The sequence below is a fragment of the Nerophis lumbriciformis genome, linkage group LG07 (genome assembly GCF_033978685.3).
Source record: "Nerophis lumbriciformis linkage group LG07, RoL_Nlum_v2.1, whole genome shotgun sequence".
Lineage (NCBI taxonomy): Eukaryota > Metazoa > Chordata > Actinopteri > Syngnathiformes > Syngnathidae > Nerophis > Nerophis lumbriciformis.
The window spans coordinates 15,462,021-15,485,491 of record NC_084554.2 but is presented as its reverse complement, the minus strand read 5'-3'; the positions used below and the strand labels follow the sequence as shown (position 1 = coordinate 15,485,491).

At 39.9% G+C, this 23,471-nt stretch overlaps 1 protein-coding gene across 6 annotated transcripts in view; it reads left to right on the top strand.

Annotated features, from left to right (window-relative positions):
- The window catches only part of LOC133609793 (E3 ubiquitin-protein ligase HECW1-like), a 181,770-nt gene that overhangs the window by 69,145 nt on the left and 89,154 nt on the right, over positions 1-23,471 (top strand). For all 6 annotated transcript variants that reach the window (XR_009815776.2, XM_061965749.2, XM_061965747.2 and 3 more), the window contains 4 exons: positions 11,402-11,544; positions 15,185-15,285; positions 17,831-18,699; positions 22,589-23,153. Coding sequence is in view for 5 of the 6 variants with exons in the window: in XM_061965749.2 (XP_061821733.1) it covers positions 11,402-11,544; positions 15,185-15,285; positions 17,831-18,699; positions 22,589-23,153 (1,678 nt within the window). In the remaining variant the exon portion in view is untranslated. The remainder of the gene's footprint in view (positions 1-11,401; positions 11,545-15,184; positions 15,286-17,830; positions 18,700-22,588; positions 23,154-23,471) is intronic.

The window sequence follows — 23,471 nt, the reverse complement described above, 5'->3', positions numbered from 1 at the left end:
TTTCACTTCCGATAGCATACCAATATTGCAGCCTTGAGTAACAATATCGATCCAATATGATATCTGCACAAATGCGACATACGTTAATTTTTTTGCTGTGTGGAATTTTACAAAAGGTTTGATCAAGTGAAATTAGTCAGAGAACAATGGTAGGTATGAAAAACAATCTGGAATGAATTTACGCTGTCTTTAAGTTTGGGGGGAACTGTACTTTTTTGGAATTTTGCCTATCGTTCACAATACTTATTTAAGACAAAAACACAAATGTTTTCTTTGTTTAATGCATTCTAAAAAATTGCAATCAAAAGTCCGCTTACAATGGAGCCTATGGGAGTCGCTCTATTCTGTCTGTAGAGCCCTTAAAAAACATCCAAACACCTTTTATTAAGGTTTTATAAACATTATGTAAGTTTTTATGTAATGTACTAAAAGGCCCATTTATAATAACATTAAATAATTACGTATTTTGATCATTTTAATTTTTGCATTAAAAAAAACGCATCACAACTTTCACTTTGTTTTTCTTCATCACTGATTATTACTCACTTCAGACTTCATGAGAGCCAACAAACATAATAAAACATCACTTACTGTACAATGTCTGCTGTCATTAGGATGCCGACTGCTAGAATGTTCATATATTCGTATTTAGAAGAAAAATGACTCATAATCCTTGCGAAGAAAAGGGGGTTGAAACTAAGCGTCTTTCCGTGTCGTTCTCGCCTAAACTTGATCTAAATTGGCTGTCAAAGTGTACCAACTTGTCGGAATACGTCCTCATCCTTCTGCTATCCAGGTGATATGCATGATTTATGATCTACAATAAACTTCCACAGACAAGGAAACCGCAGACCACTTGATGTAAACAGAGACACGCGCGAGTGATCACAGCGCCGCAATAAATAGTCTGTCTGCATTAGTAGTTATTATAACAAAATCACTAATACTTGGTTGATATTCAAGTCACAAAATGTAAATGGAGTATTGTTGGTGCTTTTTGGCTGGTTATTAATTGGGTTTTATGGGTGAAATATAGGACCTCACACCATACTTGCCAACCCTCCCGGATTTTCCGGGAGACTCCCGAAATTCAGTGCCTCACCCGAAAACCTCCCGGGACAAATTTTCTCCCGAAAATCTCCCGAAATTCAGGCGGACCTGAGTGACGTGTCGACAGCCTGTTTTCACGTCCGCTTTCCCACAATATAAACAGCGTGCCTGCCCAATCACGTTATAACTGTAGAATGATGGAGGGCGAGTTCATGGTTTATTGTTAGGCAGTTTCATTAACGTCCTCCCAGCGCGGTAACAACACACAACAACAGCAGTCACGTTTCCGTCTTCCGTAAAGCAGTTTGTCTGCGTAAACAGCAATGTTGTGACACTCTTAAACAGGACAATACTGCCATCTACTGTACATGCATATGTGACAACAACATCTAGGGCTTTTAGAGAGTGCAGTGCACAACTGCGCACACAACAAGGAGACGAAGCAGAATGCATCATCAGAGAGGGTGTTCAGCATGGTTAGAAAAATAGTGACTAGAGAATAGAACAAGGATGGACAATTCAACCCTTAACTCAACAATGAGTAGATGAGTGTTATGTGTGTGTATATGTGTAAATAAATGAACACTGAAATTCAAGTATTTCTCTTATTTATATATATATATATATATAAATATATATATATATATATATATATAAAATATATATATATATATATATATATATATATATATATATATATATATAAAATATATATATATATATATATATATATATATATACAGTATATATATATATATATATATATATATATACAGTATATATATATATATGAAATACTTGACTTGGTGAATTCTAGCTGTAAATATACTCCTCCCCTCTTAACCACGCCCCCGCCCCACCCACCAACCACGCAATCTCCCCCCACCCCCCCCCCCCACCCCCCCACCTCCCGAAATCGGAGGTCTCAAGGTTGGCAAGTATGCCTCACACTGGTTCCGTTGTAAGCAGACTTTTAGATTTTTTTATTTACGAGTTAGAATGTTTTTTTTTTAATTACAGCCTTCATGTCTTTCATTATGATTGTAAACGATAGGCAAAATTCCAAAAAAAAGTGCAGTTCCCCTTTAAATTGAAGTTAAGTGGGTATTGATTTTTGGCCATGATATTTCATAAAGTTAATCTCAGGTTTGTTACTGGGTACACTTCTACCTTGGAGACTTTGTATGTGTCAGTAATATGTAACTATAATTATTTGATACTTGTTTATATTGACAAATGTGCTGTTTTACACTGCAGTATTGTTCAACTAATGACACTTATTACATATGTCTGGCTTGTGTGCTCAGTTAGCTGTTGTGTAGTTGCAAGCCTACAATCTACCATATTTACTTTCTGTAAATGCCATCCATCCATCCATTTTCTACCGCTTATTCTCTTTGGGGTCGCGGGGGGCGCTGGAGCCTATCTCAGCTACAATCGGGCGTAAGGCGGGGTACACCCTGGACAAGTCGCCACCTCATCACAGGGCCAACACAGATAGACAGACAACATTCACACTCACATTCACACACTAGGGCCAATTTAGTGTTGCCAATCAACCTATCCCCAGGTGCATGTCTTTGGAGGTGGGAGGAAGCCGGAGTACCCGGAGGGAACCCACGCAGTCACGGGGAGAACATGCAAACTCCACACAGAAAGATCCCGAGCCCGGGATTGAACCCAAGACTACTCAGGACCTTCTTATTGTGAGGCAGATGCACTAACCCCTCTTCCACCGTGCTGCCCCGACTTGACTAAAATAAGGAAAATACCAACATTGTGTGCTTATTGGAGGATATTTAGATGTTAAGCGGCTGTCCAGCTTTGCCCAAGTAAACACGCTGCAGGACTGCTTGTATCGGAGATTTCAGATGCAAGCTGATATAATCTAATAGTTTGTTTTCATGGACACCCCTGGTTATTTTAAACAACTTCGTCACATCATTAGTCTTATCAATATTTGAAAGTTGTACTTTACATGTTTCTGTTCAGGTGAATATATCCTTTTTTTTTTGTGTCTCTTGATTCCATCCTTCTCTCTGCAGCCCTCGCATCCGGTCTTCCCTACTGAAGCTATATATCACAGATGTTCCGAATACACATTCACCCTCTCCCTCTAAGCCTGTCTGCATCTTGGTTCATGCAGCGGCCTCCTCCCTCTTGGTTCATACTTGTAAATTATTCACTCCTTTTCATTCTCCTCCACTAACAATGTGCAAAAAGCTGCATTACAAAATCTTCACTTGCTCAATGTGTTACTCCACCTTTTTCACAAGACGAATCGTACAAAACGGTTAGGGCCAATCAACGCTAAATTCACGCAAATTGTCATCCTACCACGTAGCTCAGACCTACTTCTGGTTACTGGCTACGGCGCTAAGCCTTCTGGGTAGTACATAAACATTTACTTCCTAGTTTACATGTATTTATATATGTATTTAACCTTTATTTATCAAGGGTGCATTAATTATGAACATATTTTCATTTGCAATGCTGACCTAGCAAAGAGGCAACATTTACATGTTAGAGAAGTTGAAGTGTGATGATAATCTTTCATCTTCTCTCATTTACCAACAAAAATGAGTACCGTATGAGTATAAGTCGCACCGGAGTATAAGTCGCACCTGCCAAAAATGCATAATAAAGAAGGAAAAAAACATATATAAGTCGCATTTTTGGGGGAAATTTATTTGATAAAACCCAACACCAAGAATAGACATTTGAAAGGCAATTTAAAATAAATAAAGAATAGTGAACAACAGGCTGAATAAGTGTACGTTATATGAGGCATAAATAACCAACTGAGAACGTGCCTGGTATGTTAACGTAACATATTATGGTAAGAGTCATTCAAATAACTATAACATATAGAACATGCTATACGTTTACCAAACAATCTCTCACTCCTAATCGCTAAATCCCATGAAATCTTATACGTCGAGTCTCTTACGTGAATGAGCTAAATAATATTATTTGATATTTTACGGTAATGTGTTAATAATTTCACACATAAGTCGCTCCTGAGTATAAGTCGCACCCCCGGCCAAACTATGAAAAAAACTGCGACTCATAGTCCGAAAAATACGGTACTAATCACTCAAAAGTTCACAAATGCTCTAAACATGCAGGGATAAATGTGTTGAAACATAAATACATGTTCAAGGTGGACAAACCGTTTTCTAGTGAAAAATATACGCAGAGAATATCTGCAACTTGTGGATGACGGAGCAGACAGCGGACAATAAGGAAGCTTTTGGTGGTGTTTATCAATAATTATATTTAATTATTACCTTTATGAACCCTGAGTATGTGCTTTTATTGGAATGTAGTGTCTATTTTTAAGCCTGTGTGATATAAAACACATAAAACATTAATACAGTATTTGTTTCCTGTGCTTATTGAGGTTAAAGGCCTACTGAAACCCACTACTACCGACCATGCAGTCTGATAGTTTATATATCAATGATGAAATCTTAACATTGCAACACATGCCAATAAGGCCGGGTTAGCTTACTAAAGTGCAATTTTAAATTTCGCGCAAAATATCCTGCTGAAAACGTCTCGGTATGATGACACCTGCGCGTGACGTCACGGATTCTTGGGACAGCATGGTGGCCAGCTATTAAGTCGTCTGTTTTCATCGCAAAATTCCACAGTATTCTGGACATCTGTGTTGGTGAATCTTTTGCAATTTGTTCAATGAACAATGGAGACAGCAAAGAAGAAAGCTGTAGGTGGGAAGCGGTGTATTGCGTCAGGTGTTGTGCCGGATAACGCACCCCACCGTAGAATGCACCCCCTGACTGTTGTGTTGGATAACACAGCCGGTGTTTCATTGTTTACATTCCCAAAAGATGACAGTCAAGCTTTACCATTGGCCTGTGGAGAACTGGGACAACAGAGACTCTTACCAGGAGGACTTTGAGTTGGATACGCAGACGCGGTACTGTGAGTACGCATGCAGCTGCGGCTTCCAAACATTTGATCGCTTGCCCGTACGTGCGTGCCGCTATGTGCATGTCACGTACGTAACTTTGGGGACTTTGGGGAAATATATGTGCTGTATGAACTTTGGGGAGGTGAACGGTACTTTGGGCTGTGGGATTGAGTGTGTTGTGCAGGTGTTTGAGTTGTATTGGTGGGTTATATGGACTGGAGGGGGGAGGTGTTTGTTATGCGGGATTAATTTATGGCATGTTAAATGTCCAGGGTGTACCCCGCCTTCCGCCCGATTGTAGCTGAGATAGGCTCCAGCGCCCCCCGCGAGCCCAAAGGGAATAAGCGGTAGAAAATGGATGGATGGATGGATAAATATAAGCCTGGTTGTGTTGTGGCTAATAGAGTATATATATATGTCTTGTGTTTATTTACTGTTTTAGTCATTCCCAGCTGAATATCAGGTCCCACCCGCCTCTCACAGCATCTTCCCTATCTGAAGCGCTCCCACTGCCCTCTAGTCCTTCACTCTCACTTTCGTCATCCACGAATCTTTCATCCTCGCTCAAATTAATGCGGAAATCGTCGCTTTCTCGGTCCGAATCACTCTCGCTTCTAGTGGCCATGATTGTAAACAATGTGCAGATGTGAGGAGCTCCACAACCTGTGACGTCACGCGCATATCGTCTGCTACTTCCGGTACAGGCAAGGCTTTTTTATCAGTGACCAAAAGTTGCGAACTTTATCGTCGATGTTCTCTACTAAATCCTTTCAGCAAAAATATGGCAATATCGCGAAATGATCAAGTATGACACATAGAATGGACCTGCTATCCCCGTTTAAGTAAGAAAATCACATTTCAGTAGGCCTTTAATGTTACAAGGAACACTGAAAACATTGATAACATATTCAAGAAATAACACATTTATTATTATTGAAAAAAAATAAGACTCAAAACATTGCAACTTTTACCCCTACTTTATGAAAAAGCTGCTGCGAATTCAGGCATTTTAGGCTGCAACAATCTCCCCCCCAAAAAGCCTGAGAAATTCTGGAGGGTGTGATGAATGCCATTCAGTGCCGATCACAAAAGTCAAGCATATAACACACTGATCGGAACATCCTTGATAGTATGGTGGTTATTTCCTATTGATCTAGTGAGTACAATCACAGGCTTTACCAAACACTGCTTTTGTAACATATGTTATTTTGTTGTGTGCGTCTGTATTAGTGGGGTGTGGCTCGCATGAAGAAAGCGGGATTGCAGCTCGTTTAAATGCAAGAGCCCTCGAGTCAGCCATCTATCAACGACAAACAGCAGCTTTAACTGAAATCAATACTACTTTCAGATTTGTGTTGCAGTATAAGTAACGTGTAAGTCTTTCATTGTTGATTATGTCTCCAAACACTACTAACACATTAGCTTGTCTATGAAGCCAAATAAACCGGTATTCCCTTTCCCTTCTTGGCTAAAACACACAATTTTCCATCAACTTTGTTTCTTTTGACACTCATCTTGACTTCTAGTACCTGACATTGTTGTGAGTAGGGTTGTAACTTGTAACAATATGAAAATTTCATACCACGGTTGTTGAACATGCTCAAAAAGTACTTATACACACAACAAATCTTTTTACCAAGTTTTATTTCAAACAAATTAGCAAAATAAATACACTTTCTTGGCAGAAGAAACATTATCATATTTTTCTGACTATAAGGCGCACTTAAAATCCTTTCATTTTCTCAAAAATCGATAGTGCGCCTTATAACCCGGTGCGCCAAAATTACGGAATAATTCTGGTTGTGCTTACCGACCTCGAAGCAATTTTATTTGGTACATGGTGTAATGATAAGTGTGACCAGTAGATGGTAGTCACACATAAGAGATACGTGTGGACTGCAATATGACGCCAGTAAACAACACCAAAACTTTAAATGTTCCATTGAAAATAAAGAACATTACACACGGCACTCAAAAATCTGTCAAAATGTTTTAGTATGACTTTGAAGCCGCACCGCTTGATGGCTTGTCGGTCCATTACGGTTACCGTAGTCAAAGATACAAGTATTACTGTGGTGTGTGTATAAGGACCGCAAAATGGCACCCATTAGACATATAATCTTGCGTTTTGCTTCACAATATTATTTTCTTACCTTCTGTTACCTGCTGATGTGTATTTGAGATCTGCATAAGTCCTGAAAATTTGCGCACGTCCGCCGCTGTAGTCCGTGCAGATACCGTAGTCGATAAGCGTCTTCTTTTTCACTATCTTTTTGTTATGGGACATTCATCCTCTGCTGTTGCCATTTCTAATGTAAAGTAGCGTAAAGTTCTAACTTATATCTCGCTAAGGAAGTGCCAAAACATACCCGTGTAGTGAGTTTACATAATTCACCCACGGAACTTTAGTTATTAGAGAGTTCCGGTCGGACGGTTTTTCATGGGACACATTTCCGGCGTTGTTATTGCACTAGTGAGCCACGGATGAGAAGATGCTACATGCTATTTTTATGTGAGTGTTTACAAATTAAAACAGAAGAAGACTACATATTTATAGACAGATCCAGCCCACCTCATCATATAATGTGGCCTGCAAAAGCCTGGAAATAATGTGCATACTTCTTCTTTCCTACTAAATGGATTCATTGTTTCCATTTTGGCAGAAAAAATGGTATACAATATAATACAATTGCATATGTTTTAAACGTTACTGTGATCTTCTCATGCAACAAATATTATGTTATTATTAGAGATGATAAATGCATTAAAATGTAATATGGGAAATTATCGATATCGTTTTTTAAATTATCGGTATCGTTTGTTTTTTTTGCTGTTTTTTTTTCTTTTTTATCAAACCAACATAAAAAACACAAGATACACTTACAATTAGTACACCAACCCAAAAAACCTCCCTCCCCCATTTACACTCATTCACACAAAAGGGTTGTTTCTTTCTGTTATTAATATTCTGGTTCCTACATTATATATCAATATATATCAATACAGTCTGCAAGGGATACAGTCCGTAAGCACACATGATTGTGCGTGCTGCTGGTCCACTAATAGTACTAACCTTTAACAGTTAATTTGACTGATTTTCATTAATTACTAGTTTCTATGTAACTGTTTTTATATTGTTTTACTTTCCTTTTTATTCAAGAAAATGTTTTTAATTTATTTATCTTATTTTATAAATTTTTTTAAAAAGTAACTTTTCTTCACCATACCTGGTTGTCCAAATTAGGCATAATAATGTGTTAATTCCACGACTGCATATATCGGTTGATATCGGTATCGGTTGATATCGGTATCGGTTGATATCGGTATCGGTAATTAAAGAGTTGGACAATATCGGAATATCGGATATCGGCAAAAAGCCATTATCGGACATCCCTAGTTATTATTATAGGTGGGAATCTTTACGCACCTCGAGATTCGATTTCGAATTTATTCTAAATTCAACAAGCTTCTCAAATCAAACTGATTCTCATATACTTTCAATAAAACCTTTTCAAAACAGGTGACAGGTTCCAAAACTTCCTTTTGGTTGCTGACGTATGCCGTATGCGCACAGCGAGTAAGCAGGGAGATGGCCTAAAAACGCCTTGAAAACTTTTTTTGTTTTTAAGTATTTTTAAATGTTTTAATTGATTTTTTTTTTTTTTAAACTAAGCGAATTTGAATCAGAATAAATGAAAATTGTAGTTTGGATGTGATTTTTTTTTTTTTTTAAGCATTCCCAATTATTATATGTTACGTATTATTATATTCTTACTGTCACTGTAATAAGCAGCCCTCTGAAGGCAGCCGTTACTGCAATGTGGTCCTCAATGGAAACAAGGTTTGACACCCTTGGTTTAGAGCAGACCGGGGCTAATTAAGGCCCGGGGGGCCTCGTTAATATTTTCAATCTGGCCCGCCGGACATTCCCAAATAATTTTTTGGGATCTCTAAGATGGAAACTGTAGCTGCCATTATGATGTGCAGTGATGTTTTCAAATTACCGTAAGTCTTTCAATGGTTGAAAGCTGCGATTTTGCATGATATACTATTATTATAGTAATCTAATTAGTTACTATGGTAATCTAATTAGTTACTCTGGTAATCTAAGTCACAGTAGCTCAGACGAGGCACCAAGCAGTGTGGGTAGGGTGCGTTTCCACAGAGTGTTCCAGAGCGGCCAGCCTGATATGGAGGTGTCATGGACCGACGCGGAAGGAGATTTTCACAATAAAGTTCTAAAGCTTAGTGTTATATCGGATATATCAGATTGTAGGTGGGGGTTTTTTTTTTACCCTTTGCGTTCATTTTACGCTGTGTTTGTTGCATTTTTGTCGCGTTTTGCTTGATTGTAAAATTGTCGATCGAGAGGAGGTGTGACGTTCATATGTTGTCAATATTCAGTGTTTTATCGTTCATAGTTAATATTGTAAATCCCATATTCTTTGTTTTCATGTACATTCTGGGTATCTCATTCAGTAAAAAAAAATTACAATTTCATTCTGTGTTTTAAGGCGGTCTGTTATAACGGTTTTAGCTTTCAATCAGACATTATTGTGAGGTTTTGTGTTAGTGATCCTAAAAATCAGATACACCGGCCCCCAGACACATTTTTTTTCTCTAAATTTGGCCCCTGGTCATACTTGCCAACCTTGAGACCTCCGATTTCGGGAGGTGGGGGGGTAGGGGGCGTGGCGGGGCGTGGTTAAGAGGGGAGGAGTATATTTACAGCTAGAATTCACCAAGTCAAGTATTTCATATATATATATATATATATATATATATATATATATATATATATATATATATATATATATATATATATATATATATATTTTATTATATATATATATATATATATATATATATATATATTTATTTTATTATATATATATATATATATATATATATATATTTATTTTATTATATATATATATATATATATATTTATTTTATTATATATATATATATATATATATATATTTTATTATATATATATATTTATTTTATTATATATATATATATATATATATATATATATATATATATATAAATAAATAAGTGTTCATTTATTTACACATATACACACACATAACACATCTACTCATTGTTGAGTTAAGGGTTGAATTGTCCATCCTTGTTCTATTTTCTGTCACTATTTTTCTAACCATGCTGAACACCCTCTCTGATGATGCATTGCTGTGTGGCATGCACAAAAGTGCTTTCATCAAATGCACTAGAGTCTGGAATCTTCCATCTCTCCCTAGCATGGCCCAAAACCGGTTAATCTTTGCTTCCTGAGGAAGATCTTCACTGCCAAGCACTTGGTAGTCCACTACTTCTTCCCGGAGGCTATCCAGGTCCAATCGCAGCTGCGGCTTGGAACTTACAAGCGTATTTCTTCATCTTACTCGTCGTCGGAGTCGGCGTCACCATGGCTGTATCTTCCTCGTTCTTCTGCTTCGTCTCCTTGTTGTGTGCGCAGTTGTGCACTGCACTCTCTAAAAGCCGTAGATGTTATTGTTACATATGCATGTACAGTAGATGGCAGTATTGTCCTGTTTAAGAGTGTCACAACATTGCTGTTTACAGCAGACGAACTGCTTTACGGTAGACGAAAACGTGACTGCTGCTGTTGTGTGTTGCTACTGCGCTGGGAGGACGTTAATGAAACTGCCTAACAATAAACCCACATAAGAAACCAAGAACTCGCCCTCGATCATTCTACAGTTATAACGTGATTGGGCATGCACGATGTTTATATTGTGGGAAAGCGGACGTGAAAACAAGCTGTCGACACGTCACTCAGGTCAGGTAAATTCAGGCGGAGCTGGAGGCCACGCCCCCTCCAGCTCCGCCTGAATTTAGGGAGATTTTCGGGAGAAAATTTGTCCCGGGAGGTTTTCGGGAGAGGCGCTGAATTTCGGGAGTCTCCCGGAAAATCCGGGAGGGTTGGCAAGTATCACCCTGGTCAAAATAATTGCCCAGGCCTGGTTTAGAGTGTTTCACACATATTCACTTTCTGTTTTTGACACCTGTGTGTCATATTATTCTAAATAAAGATCCGTCAAACTCAGCTGGTGGACAACAATAGTTACAAAAATCTTCAGCTTTATTTTGTATTTTTTAATTAATCCAAAGGCAATTAAAAGGCAAGAGCCGTGAGTGTGAATAAAATGTTTTTTAAACTCATGTTTTGTATTCTGTCTTGCTATCCTTGCCCCTGTGTTCTTCAATCCTGATTGTTCTTCATGTGTATCCAGAACCGCAGACCACACTAAAACTCACTTGGAGCGCAACCCATCAGCTGAGCTAAACTAATAATGCAACGAGCAGAACAATATCAAGTATTCCTCAAATCGAATGATACATGGAGATGTAATCGTTATCATGCACTTTTCTTTCTTTCTCCAGAGATTTAACTTCTTGTCGCTGCCCACTGATGTGCTTGAGATTGAGGTGAAAGACAAGTTTGCCAAGAGTCGGCCCATCATCAAACGTTTCCTGGGAAAATTGTCTGTTCCTGTCCAGAGGCTGCTGGAGAAACATGCCCTCGGGTAAAACTAGACAAAAGAAGAATTATTGTGTTGTGTTACGGGACAATTTTTCTCATCCATGTATTTATTACTTCATGAATGACTTTACTTACACTGGAACCACTAAAGTTGAACACATTTCAAACTGTGCTGGCAAAGTATTCTTAAAGGTCCTAACTACACTGGCATATGGGTTTAAGCTGGTAACTTGTAAAACGTGTATTGCGAAACAGCCCATTAAAAATTAATTGAAATAAATTAATTCCATGCATGCCCTCCCCAAACAGCAACATTTTAATATTCAACATTTCCTAGTTTACTTGTGCAAAGCTGCACAACCAGTAAACATCTAAATGTCCTCCAATAAGCACACAATGTTGTTCTTTTCTTGTATTTTGAGGCTACTAGGAGCTAGCAGCTACACAACAGCTATGCACATAATTGCACACAAGATAGATATACCTAATAAGTGTCCTTAATTGAACAATATTGCAGTCCAAAACACATTTTGCAATATAAACAAGTATCAATCAATCAATCAATCAATCAATGTTTATTTATATAGCCCTAAATCACAAGTGTCTCAAAGGGCTGCACAAGCCACAACGACATCCTCGGTACAGAGCCCACATAAGGGCAAGGAAAAACTCACCTCAGTATCAAATCATAGTTGCATATTACTTCATACTTGCCAACCTTGAGACCTCCAATTTCAGGTGGTGGGTGGGTGCGGGGGGCGTGGTTGGGGCGGGGGCGTGGTTAAGAGGGGAGGAGTATATTTACAGCTAGAATTCACCAAGTCAAGTATTTCATATATGTATGTATGTATATATATATATATATATATATATATATATATATATCTATCCCCGCGACCCCGAAGGGAATAAGCGGTAGAAAATGGATGGATGGATGGATGGATATATATATATATATATATATATATATATATATATATATATATATATATATATATATATATATATATATATATATATATATATATATAAGAAAGAATTGACTTTCAGTGAATTCTAGCTATATATATATATATATATATATATATATATATATATATATATAAAAGAAATACTTGAATTTCAGTGTTCATTTATTTACACATATACACACACATAACACTCATCTACTCATTGTTGAGTTAAGGGTTGAATTGTCCATCCTTGTTCTATTCTCTGTCACTATCTTTCTAACCATGCTGAACACCCTCTCTGATGATGCATTGCTGTGTGGCACGCACAAAAGTGCTTTCATCAAATGCATTAGATGGCAGTATTGTCCTGTTTAAGAGTTTTCACAACATTGCTGTTTATGGCAGACGGACTGCTTTACTGTAGACGTTCTTTATATTGTGGGAAAGCGGACTCAGGTCCGCATGGAGCTGGAGGGGGCGTTGCCTCCAGCTCCGCCTGAATTTTGGGAGATTTTCGGGAGAAAAAACCCGGGAGGTTTTCGGGAGAGGCGCTGAATTTCGCGAGTCTCCCGGAAAATCCGGGAGGGTTGGCAAGTATGATATTACTTACACATACAAAGTCTCCAAGACATAAGCCTATTAGAAAGTATCCAGTACCAAACCTGTCCGCATCATTCGATTTACCGTTAATTTATCGAAATATTGTGGACACTAGGTGTCGCCAAAAACAAATTACCACTCCACTTAAATTAAAAAACAGCATAAGTAATTCCAGACGATTAATAATGGTGTTTTTATAACTACCACTGTTCTTTGACTAATTTCACTTGATCAATATCGGCCAATACTCAAGGCGCCAATATCGTTAATGCATCGCAATGAAAAAATGGTATCGCGACACCCCCAGTACCGTATTTTTCAGACTATAAGGCAGACTTAAGATCCTTACATTTTCTCAAAAATCGACAGTGCGCCTTATAACCTGGTGCGCCCAATGTCCGTATGAAGTCTGGTTGTGCTTACCGACCTCAAAGCAATTTTATTTGGTACATGGTGTAATAAGTGTGAGCAGTAGATGGCAGTCACACATAAGAGATGCGTGTGAACTGCAAGTTGACGCCTGTTCAATAAATGACGCTAGCAATTACCCATAAGCAAGCAACACCCAAACTTTGACGTTTCAGTGAGAATATAGAACATTGCAATCAGCGTTTTAGTATGACTTTGGTAAGCTACGAAGCCACACCGCTTGATGAAACGCGGAGCATTACAGCTACCTTAGTCAGGCGTACTGTGCTTCAACATACAAGTATTATTATGGTGTGTGTATAAGGACCCCAAAATGGCACCTATTAGGAGACATATCTGGTGTTTTGTTTTGCAATATTATGCAAAACCAACTTTCCTTACCTAATGGTACCTGCCGAAAATTTGCGCATGTCCGCGTCCTAGTAAATAAGTTCCTTCTTTTTCTATATCCTCTTGTCGTGGGGCATTCATCCTCCGCTGTTGCCATTTTTAATACAAAGTAGCATGCAGTTCTAAATTATATCTGTCAGTAGACTCGCTATGGAAGCGGTACAACAACGATGACAGGGAGAGGGTGATGTCAAAGTAGAGCCACGTAAATAAGACCGTTCACAAAACGGCGCATCCTGAAGAGACGGTCAGAAAGCGACTGAAAGATAACAATCTATACAACATTTTGACCAAAGAACCACCATTACATGTTATGTAGGCCACAAGGAAGTGTTTTAAAAGTATAAAAAAATCAATATGACCCCCAATTAATGCGCCTTTTGTATGAAAATAGACCTAAATAGACCGGCTTATCGGCAGTGCGCCTTATAATCCGGTACGCCCTATGGTCTGAAAAAGGCGGTAATTTATACACTTTTTGTTATGTATATGAGGGGTGGAAGGAGACGACGCCACGAAGAAGCTCACGTTACCAGGTTTATTGTAACCTTTGATGAGTGTGTGGGAGGTGTATGCTACTCTATATGTTTGTTGCGGGACTATGTGTGATTTTAACCATGTGAATAATACCAGACGATGTTGTAGGTGCGTGATGGATGAATCCTTCCTCAGTCCAGAGGGGCTAGGCAAAGATGGTATCCGTGGGCAGGCGAGCGGTCGGGGGCTGGAGCGAAGCAACGAGGTCAGAGTCCAAGCGAGGGTCGAGCAGTCCAAAGTCCGGAGGGAGGTCGAGATACACAACTCGAGCACACGGAACAGGGGGGGTACTGTGGGAAGCACAAAGGACATGAGACACGGGAAAACAAGGAGGACAGGAAGAGCAAATGAACGAGGGAAGCCAGAGACGGAATGCTTACTGCGAAGAGTTAACGATGTTCCGGCGTAGGCTCCAAGGGGCCACTGGCTTTTATGCTGCAGTCCTGATTACCTCCAGGTGCGCAGATTGCTGATAGCCTGCAGCTTCGTCTTTGCGTGGACGTGAAGTGACTGGCGCGTGCGGGGATGTGTCCTGGCAGGCTGCCAACATGAGTGCTGGAGAAACTTGCTGCAGGAGAATTGCGGGTTTGAGGCCGCGCCGTGACACTTTTATTGAAAATGTTTTTTCTAAGGAACAGTTGTTTCGGGCCTTTGACAATGATGACAATTTGAATGATTAACCACGGATATACGATGTAGGCGGTTTTAAATGGTGTAACTTCAATGTAGCATGTTCTGATTATTTCACACTTTTTTCTTCTTTTTGGTTGACAGGGACCGGATAATAAGTTACTCGCTGGGTCGCAGGCTTCCAACAGATCATGTGTGTGGTCACTTACAATTCTGCTTTGAGCTCACCTCCTCAATGCACCCAGGTACTTAAAGATGCTCTGTCTAGTCCTAAACTCATTTAATGAACCTGTAAGAATCTATGGTGCATAATGAGTGGTACATTTCATTTGTTTGAATTACATGCATGTTCTAAAAGTCACATCAAAGTACATTTGTGGTCCTAAACAAATTAGTTTTTAAATTAGGAATACATTTAGCACAAACCCAATTAAACATGTATGCAACATTACACATTTTTGATATTTATTTGTAGTATTTTAGAATATCTTCAACAGATGTGTTCCACTCAGTCTTTGGCGTATCCCTCATCATGTTTGAGTAGATCACACATCCAGGTCGTGGTCATCAGCAAACTTTCAATGGTGGAAACTTGACATTTACCTTTCATCTTCCATTACGAATGTTAAATGTGGAGTTTCCCTATTTCCGTTTCTGATGGGTGTGTCCCCTGACGGTGGTCTACTAGGGTTTTTGTTGTTGTTGCTTTTGTGTCCATTCCAATTAGGGGTGTCCCCCACATTTTCACTTACGATACTGCAGGCCAGACTATTGGGCGATACTGACATTGATATCAGTACCGATATCAGCATGATTAAAACATACTTTTTTACTTAATTTGTAGTGTGGAATTTTAGTAAAAACCGATCAAGTGATATGTTGTTGTGGTCATGTGGGCTCTGCATGCTGGATCCTAGTGCTTGATAGGCGTCCGTAATGGACTGTATACTATTTAGTTGTCATATTTTCTTACAAACCCCGTTTCCATATGAGTTGGGACATTGTGTTAGATGTAAACGGAATACAATGAATTGCAAATCATTTTCAACCTCATATTCAGTTGAATATGCTACAAAGACAACATATTTGATGTTCAAACTGATAAACATTTTTTTTTTTTGCAAATAATCATTAACTTTAGAATTTGATGCCAGCAACACGTGACAAAGAAGTTGGGAAAGGTGGCAATAAATACTGATAAAGTTGAGGAATGCTCATCAAACCCTTATTTGGAACATCCCACAGGTGAACAGGCAAATTGGGAACAGGTGGGTGCCATGATTGGGTACAAGAGTAGATTCCATGAAATGCTCAGTCATTCACAAACAAGGATGGGGCGAGGGTCACCACTTTGTCAACAAATGCTTGAGCAAATTGTTGAACAGTTTAAGAAAAACCTATCTCAACCAGCTATTGCAAGGAATTTAGGGATTTCACCATCTACGGTCCAGAATATCATCAAAGGGTTCAGAGAGTCTGGAGAAATCACTGCACGTAAGCAGCTAAGCCCATGACCTTCGATCCCTCAGGCAGTACTGCATCAACAAGCGACATCAGTGTGTAAAGGATATCACCACATGGGCTCAGGAACACTTCAGAAACCCACTGTCAGTACCTAAAGTTGGTCGCTACATCTGTAAGTGCAAGTTAAAACTCTCCTAATGCAAGGCGAAAACCGTTTATCAACAACACCCAGAAACGCCGTCAGCTTCGCTGGGCCTGAGCTCATCTAAGATGGACTGATACAAAGTGGAAAAGTGTTCTGTGGTCTGACGAGTCCACATTTCAAATTGTTTTTGGAAACTGTGGATGTCGTGTCCTCCGGACCAAAGAGGAAAAAAACCATCCGGATTGTTATAGGCGCAAAGTTGAAAAGCCAACATCTGTCATGGTATGGGGTGTCTTAGTGCCCAAGACATGGGTAATTTACACATCTGTGAAGGCGCCATTAATGCTGAAAGGTACATACAGGTTTTGGAGCAACATATGTTGCCATCCAAGCAACATTGCCATGGACGCCCCTGCTTATTTCAGCAAGACAATGCCAAGCCACGTGTGACATCAACGTGGTTTCATAGTAAAAGAGTGCGGGTACTAGACTGGCCTGCTTTAGTCCAGACCTGTCTCCCATTGAAAATGTGTGGCGCATTATGAAGCCTAAAATACCACAACGGAGACCCCCGGACTGTTGAACAACTTAAGCTGTACATCAAGCAAGAATGGGAAAGAATTCCACCTGAGAAGCTTAGAAAATGTGTCTCCTCAGTTCCCAAACGTTTACTGAGTGTTGTTAAAAGGAAAGGCCATGTAACACAGTGGTGAACATGCTCTTTCCCAACTACTTTGGCACGTGTTGCAGCCATGAAATTCTAAGTTAATTATTATTTGCAAAAAAAAAAAAAGTTTATGAGTTTGAACATCAAATATCTTGTCTTTGTAGTGCATTCAACTGAATATGGGTTGAAAATGATTTGCAAATCATTGCATTCCGTTTTTATTTACATCTTACACAATTTCCCAACTCATATGGAAACGGGGTTTGTATTTCATCTGCAAGTATGCATTCATTTCAGTTTGTCCAAAGTGTGTTGTCATAATTAGGAAGTAGTAATCTTTTCCGTTCAGGTGAATGTGCCAGTCTTGTATTTTGTTGAGTTCTACAATGTGTGTGTACTGTAAGTATTGCACTCATTACACATCAGCTGTTAGCACAACTTTCTGAAAAAGCTGACGGGAAGTCTGCCACAAAAAAAAAAAATTCTTCTATATAGATATGTTTTCTGTTCTCAGATGACGAAGAAGTCTCACTCGTCATAGAATCAGCTTGCTCCGAAAGAGGAATCAACGCAGATTGCAACAATGCCGGAAATGCGCCTGAAGATGACACTTTAAGTGTCGGACATGATATGCCTGACCTCCCTTTTGATGCCCCTCCTGACCCTGAGACCCCGATGCTGCCAGCCTCCCAAGCTGAGGAAGCCCAACACACTGTGACGGTAGAGCTTGAGGCAGCGCCAGACGTGGAACAAGACGCTGTGGACGAGGAGAGCACAGAGAGAGAGGAGGAGTCTCAGGTACAGAGCGAGGACTTGCAAGAAGAGAACACCATAATGGAGGTACAAGAGGGAGAATCAGAGGATGTCCACAGAGAAGGAAATAGTCCACAAGCTGAGGAAGATGACAAGAAGGTCCAAGCAGAGGTTCCAACTAACAATATTTTAGCAGTAACTACAGAGGACGACGACACATCCCAGGAGGTAACAGCGGTAAGAACGGAAGTATCGCCAAGAACAAGAGAGGGCGGTGAAAGTAGCAACAGCCCTTGTTCCTGCGTCTTTTCAAACTGCAACTCCCATGGCGTCCCGCGCCGCAAAACCCGCCCTTGCTCCTTGCCGGTGTCCGAGCTGGAAAATGTGATCGCCTCGGCGTGCGGCGAGCCGGAAACCCCGCGATCACACTACATCCGCATTCACCACCTCCTCCACAGTCTGCCCTCCGCACAACATCGAGCGCCCAGCCAGGAGGAGGAGGAGGCGGAAGAAGGGGACAACACAAGCTCGACTCTGGACAACACCTCCATGTCACCGACACTCAAAAGCTGCAAAAACAGAAAAGAGGAAGGCCAGGAAGAGGATGAGATCACCCAGTCTCCCGTTCAGGTAGGACTGTCGATAAAAACTAGGGATGTAACAGTAACATTTTATATCACAGTTATTGGGACTTACGGTTTGGTACTGGATACGGTTATCATTATTGTATTGTTGAATGTGCTCAAAAAGTACTTACCGTATTTTTCGGACTATAAGTCGCAGTTTTTTTCATAGTTTGGCCGGGGGTGCGACTTATACTCAGGAGCGACTTATATGTGAAATTATTAACACATTACCGTAAAATATCAAATAATATTATATAGCTCATTCACGTAAGAGACTAGACGTATAAGATTTCATGGGATTTAGCGATTAGGAGTGACAGATTGTTTGGTAAACGTATAGCATGTTCTATATGTTATAGTTATTTGAATAACTTGCCATAATATGTTACGTTAACATACCAGGCACGGTCTCAGTTGGTTATTTATGCCTCATATAACGTACACTTATTCAGCCTGTTGTTTACTATTCTTTATTTATTTTAAATTGCCTTTCAAATGTCTATTCTTGGTGTTGGGTTTTATCAAATAAATTTCTCCCAAAAAATGCGACTTATACTCCAGTGCGACTTATATATGTTTTTTCCCTTCTTTATTATGCATTTTCGGTCGATGCGACTTATACTCTGGAGCGACTTATACTCCGAAAAATACGGTATACACACTCTAAACAATAAAATAATTAAATTGGCACACATACTTTCTTGGTAGAAGAATAACTGAACGTCAACCTAACTCGGGGTATAAATAGATAGTACAATAAATAACAAGGAACTTCTGCTACGGCAGGTCTTCTCAAATAGCGGGGCGGGTGCGGTGCGATGTCAGATAAGGCGCGTGGGACCACAGGAAATATACTTTATCAGTATCATGCTTCAAACCCCGCTTCGAAAAGCTGTGCTCATTGTAGCCATTAACATAATTTTGCATAGCCATTGCTTTTACCTTTCCCTTTCCCTTTTGTTAATTTTTGGTTTAGGCATTACATACCTTTTTACCTGCACACTGCCTCCCGCTGTGGTCTGCATATTGGGATCACAACAAACCATCCTTGTCTCACCCGACACATTCCGACTTTTACAAAGCAATTAACTACCTGCTGCCACCTACTGACATGGAGTATTACGTGGTTACCCTGCCGAGTTCTACACAGCACAGACACTAAGCAGCGGCACATTATTTGCAGATTATAATTATTGATTTGCAAAAAATATTTTTGGGACTAATTAGGTGAAGTTGCGTAATTTCCCACGACACACCAAACAATATCTTACGGCACACTAGTGTGCCGCGGCACAGTGGTTGAAAAACACTGGTATATGTAATGTAGTAACAGGCAATGTTTAGGTATTTTGGTCATTTTAATCATATATCAGCGCATTAAATTCCCAGACGCATTACAACGTTTGCTGATTCCTTAAACAATACATCATGAGAGACAATGACTACTTTGGGACAAATTATGATCCACAACCTTATACTCTTCAGCCTGATTGTAAGGTGGATGACCTACAAGTTTTAGAAGCTGAGTGATAAGCAAATCTGGCAAGAAGCAGTATTGCGAACATAATAAAACAATCACTTACTGTACAGTGTCTGCTCTCACTGGGTTGACTACTGATAGAATATTCATATATTCCCGTTTAATAAAAAAATATTCATAATATTCACGCAGTTTAAAAAAAAAAAAGTTTGGCACAAACAAGCGTCTTTTTGGGTCTTTCTCACCATCATCAGGTATAAGTTGAATGTCAATATTGACCAATTTCTCGGTTTATGGCAACAACCCTCTACTATTAAAGTGAGAGGCATGATTTACAAAACCCAAAACCAGTGAAGTTGGCACATTGTGTAAATCGTTAATAAAAACAGAATACAATGATTTGCAAAACATTTTCAACCTATATTCAATTGAATAGACTGCAAAGACAAGATATTTAATGTTCGAACTGGTAAACTTTGGTATTTTTTGCAAATATTAGCTCATTTGGAATTTGATGCCTGCAACATGAAAAAAAGCTGGCACAAGTGGCAAAAAAGACTGAGAAAGTTGAGGAATGCTCATCAAATACTTATTTGAAACATCCCACAGGTGAACACGCTAATCGGGAACAGGTGGCTGCCATGATTGTGTATAAAAGCAGCTTCCATGAAATGCTCAGTCATTCACAAACAAGGACGGGGCGAGGGTCACCGCTTTGTAAACAAATGTGTGAACAAATTGTCGAACAGTTTAAGAACAACATTTCTCCACGAGCTATTGCAAGGAATTTAGGGATTTCACCCTCTACGGTCCGTAATATGATCAAAAGGTTCAGAGAATCTGGAGAAAACCAACATTGAATGCCCGTGACCTTCGATCTCTCAGGCGGTAATGTATCAAAAACCGACATCAGTGTGTAAAGGATATTGCCACATGGGCTCAGGAACACTTCAGAAAACCACTGTCCGTAACTACAGTTCATCGCTACATCTGTAAGTACAAGTTAAAACTTGACTATGCAAAGCGAAAGCCATTTATCAACAACACCCAGAAACGCCGCCGAGCTCATGCAAAGTGGGAAAGGGTTCTGTGGTCTGATGAGTCCACATTTCAAATTGTTTATGGAAACAGTGGACGTTGTGTCCTCCGATCCAAAGAGGAAACGAACCATCTGGAAGTTCAAAAGCCAGCATCTGTGATGGTATGGGGGTGTATTAGTGCCCAAGGCATGGGTATTTTACACATCTGTGAAGGCACCATTAATGCTGAAAGGTACATACAGGTTCAAGCAACGTCTTTTTCATGGACGCCCCTGCTTATTTCAGCAAGACAATGCCAAGCCACATTCTGCACGTTTTACAACAGCGTGGCTTCGTAGTAAAAGACTAGACTGGCCTGGAATATAAGTTGAAAAGGATTTGCAAATCATTATATTCTGTTTTTATTTACGATTTACCGTATTTTTCGGAGTATAAGTCGCACCGGAGTATAAGTCGCACCTGCCGAAAACGCATAATAAAGAAGGAAAAAAACATATATAAGTCGCACTGGAGTATAAGTCGCATTTTTTGGGGAAATTTATTTGATAAAACCCAACACCAAGAATAGACATTTGAAAGGCAATTTAAAATAAATAAAGAATAGTGAACAACAGGCTGAATAAGTGTACATTATATGAGGCATAAATAACCAACTGAGAAGGTGCCTGGTATGTTAACGTAACATATTATGGTAAGAGTCATTCAAATAACTATAACATATAGAACATGCTATACGTTTACCAAACAATCTGTCACTCCTAATCGCTAAATCCCATGAAATCTTATACGTCTAGTCTCTTACGTGAATGAGCTAAATAATATTATTTTATATTTTACGGTAATGTGTTAATAATTTCACACATAAGTCGCTCCTGAGTATAAGTCGCACCCCCTGGCCAAACTATGAAAAAAACTGCGACTTATAGTCCGAAAAATACGGTACACAATGTGTCAACTTTACTGGTTTTGGGTTTTGTATAACAACATACTTGTACCAACTCAGAGGCGATGCAGCAGCTCAGTATGTCAGTAGCTGCAGATAAGCTTGTTGCCTATCTGTAATCAATGCGTCACTAAAAGTAATTTCTCTGCGTTGGCGCTTACAATAACAATATTGCTAATATTTTCTTAATATTCGTGTCACAACATGTAAATGGAGTATTTTTTTGGAGGGCTTTATGGGCGCATTCAACACAATGACGTATTGACTCTCATTAGCTTTATTTCTACCACCTCATACTTGCCGTACATTACAGATTGGAATGCAATACAAAAAGAAAGACATATGTGTTCTTGTGAATGATGGGAAAAATTATTCTTGAAATACCGCCTGAGTTTACGTGTTGTTACCTAAAATATGTGTACATGTTTAGGTCCCGGAGTGTCCTGGTCCATGCTGCTGTCGTTCTCTCCCACGCAGCCTCTCCATTGAACGTCTCTCTGAACTAAACCAGCTCCTGGAAGGTGATGGAGGAGGTGGATTACATTCAGCAGTAAGAAGGATCTCTCTTTCATACCTGGAAAGCGAGGAAGGGGATTCCAGTAACGGAGTAGTAAAAATAAACCGACGGAGCAGCCATCCGGCACGCGGTGAAAACGAGTGCGAGTTCTGTGACGCGTCCTGCTACAGCACCTCCTGCTACAGCACGTCCTGTTACAGCACATCCTGTTACAGCAATTCGGGCTACGAGGGTCGCGGACGCCTCTGCAGCCACACCCGCCTCTCCTCTGTGGACAGCAACCGGCTTTCCGGAAGCACTGTGTTTTCCTCACAGGACGAGGAGGAAGACGAAAGCACCTTTGACTCAGGACCGGATGCAAACCCCTGTCCCGAGGGTCACCAAGTGGGAGGAGAAAGGAGTGAAGGTTGTCAAGAGGACAGGAGAGAGGAGAATGGAGAATCTGCTGGGGCCGAATCGCAGGACGCTACCAGTACAGGTAAGACACAATCCAGAGCATGGGTGTCAAACCATGGCCCGCGGGCCAAATTTGGCCCACCGTGTAATTTCACTTGGCCCGTGAGGCGATATCAAATTAACGCTAGAGCTGGCCCGCCGATTATATACAGCGGCGGTGCCGCGGTACATCGCTAATTCTCATACTTGCCAAACCTCCCGGGAGTCCAACGAGTGCTGGCCCAGTTACATAATATGTGCGGCTTTGGCACGCACACAGAAGTGAATGCAATGCATACTTGATCTTCAGCGATACAGGTTACACTGAGGGTGCCAGTATAAAAAACTTTAACATTGTTAG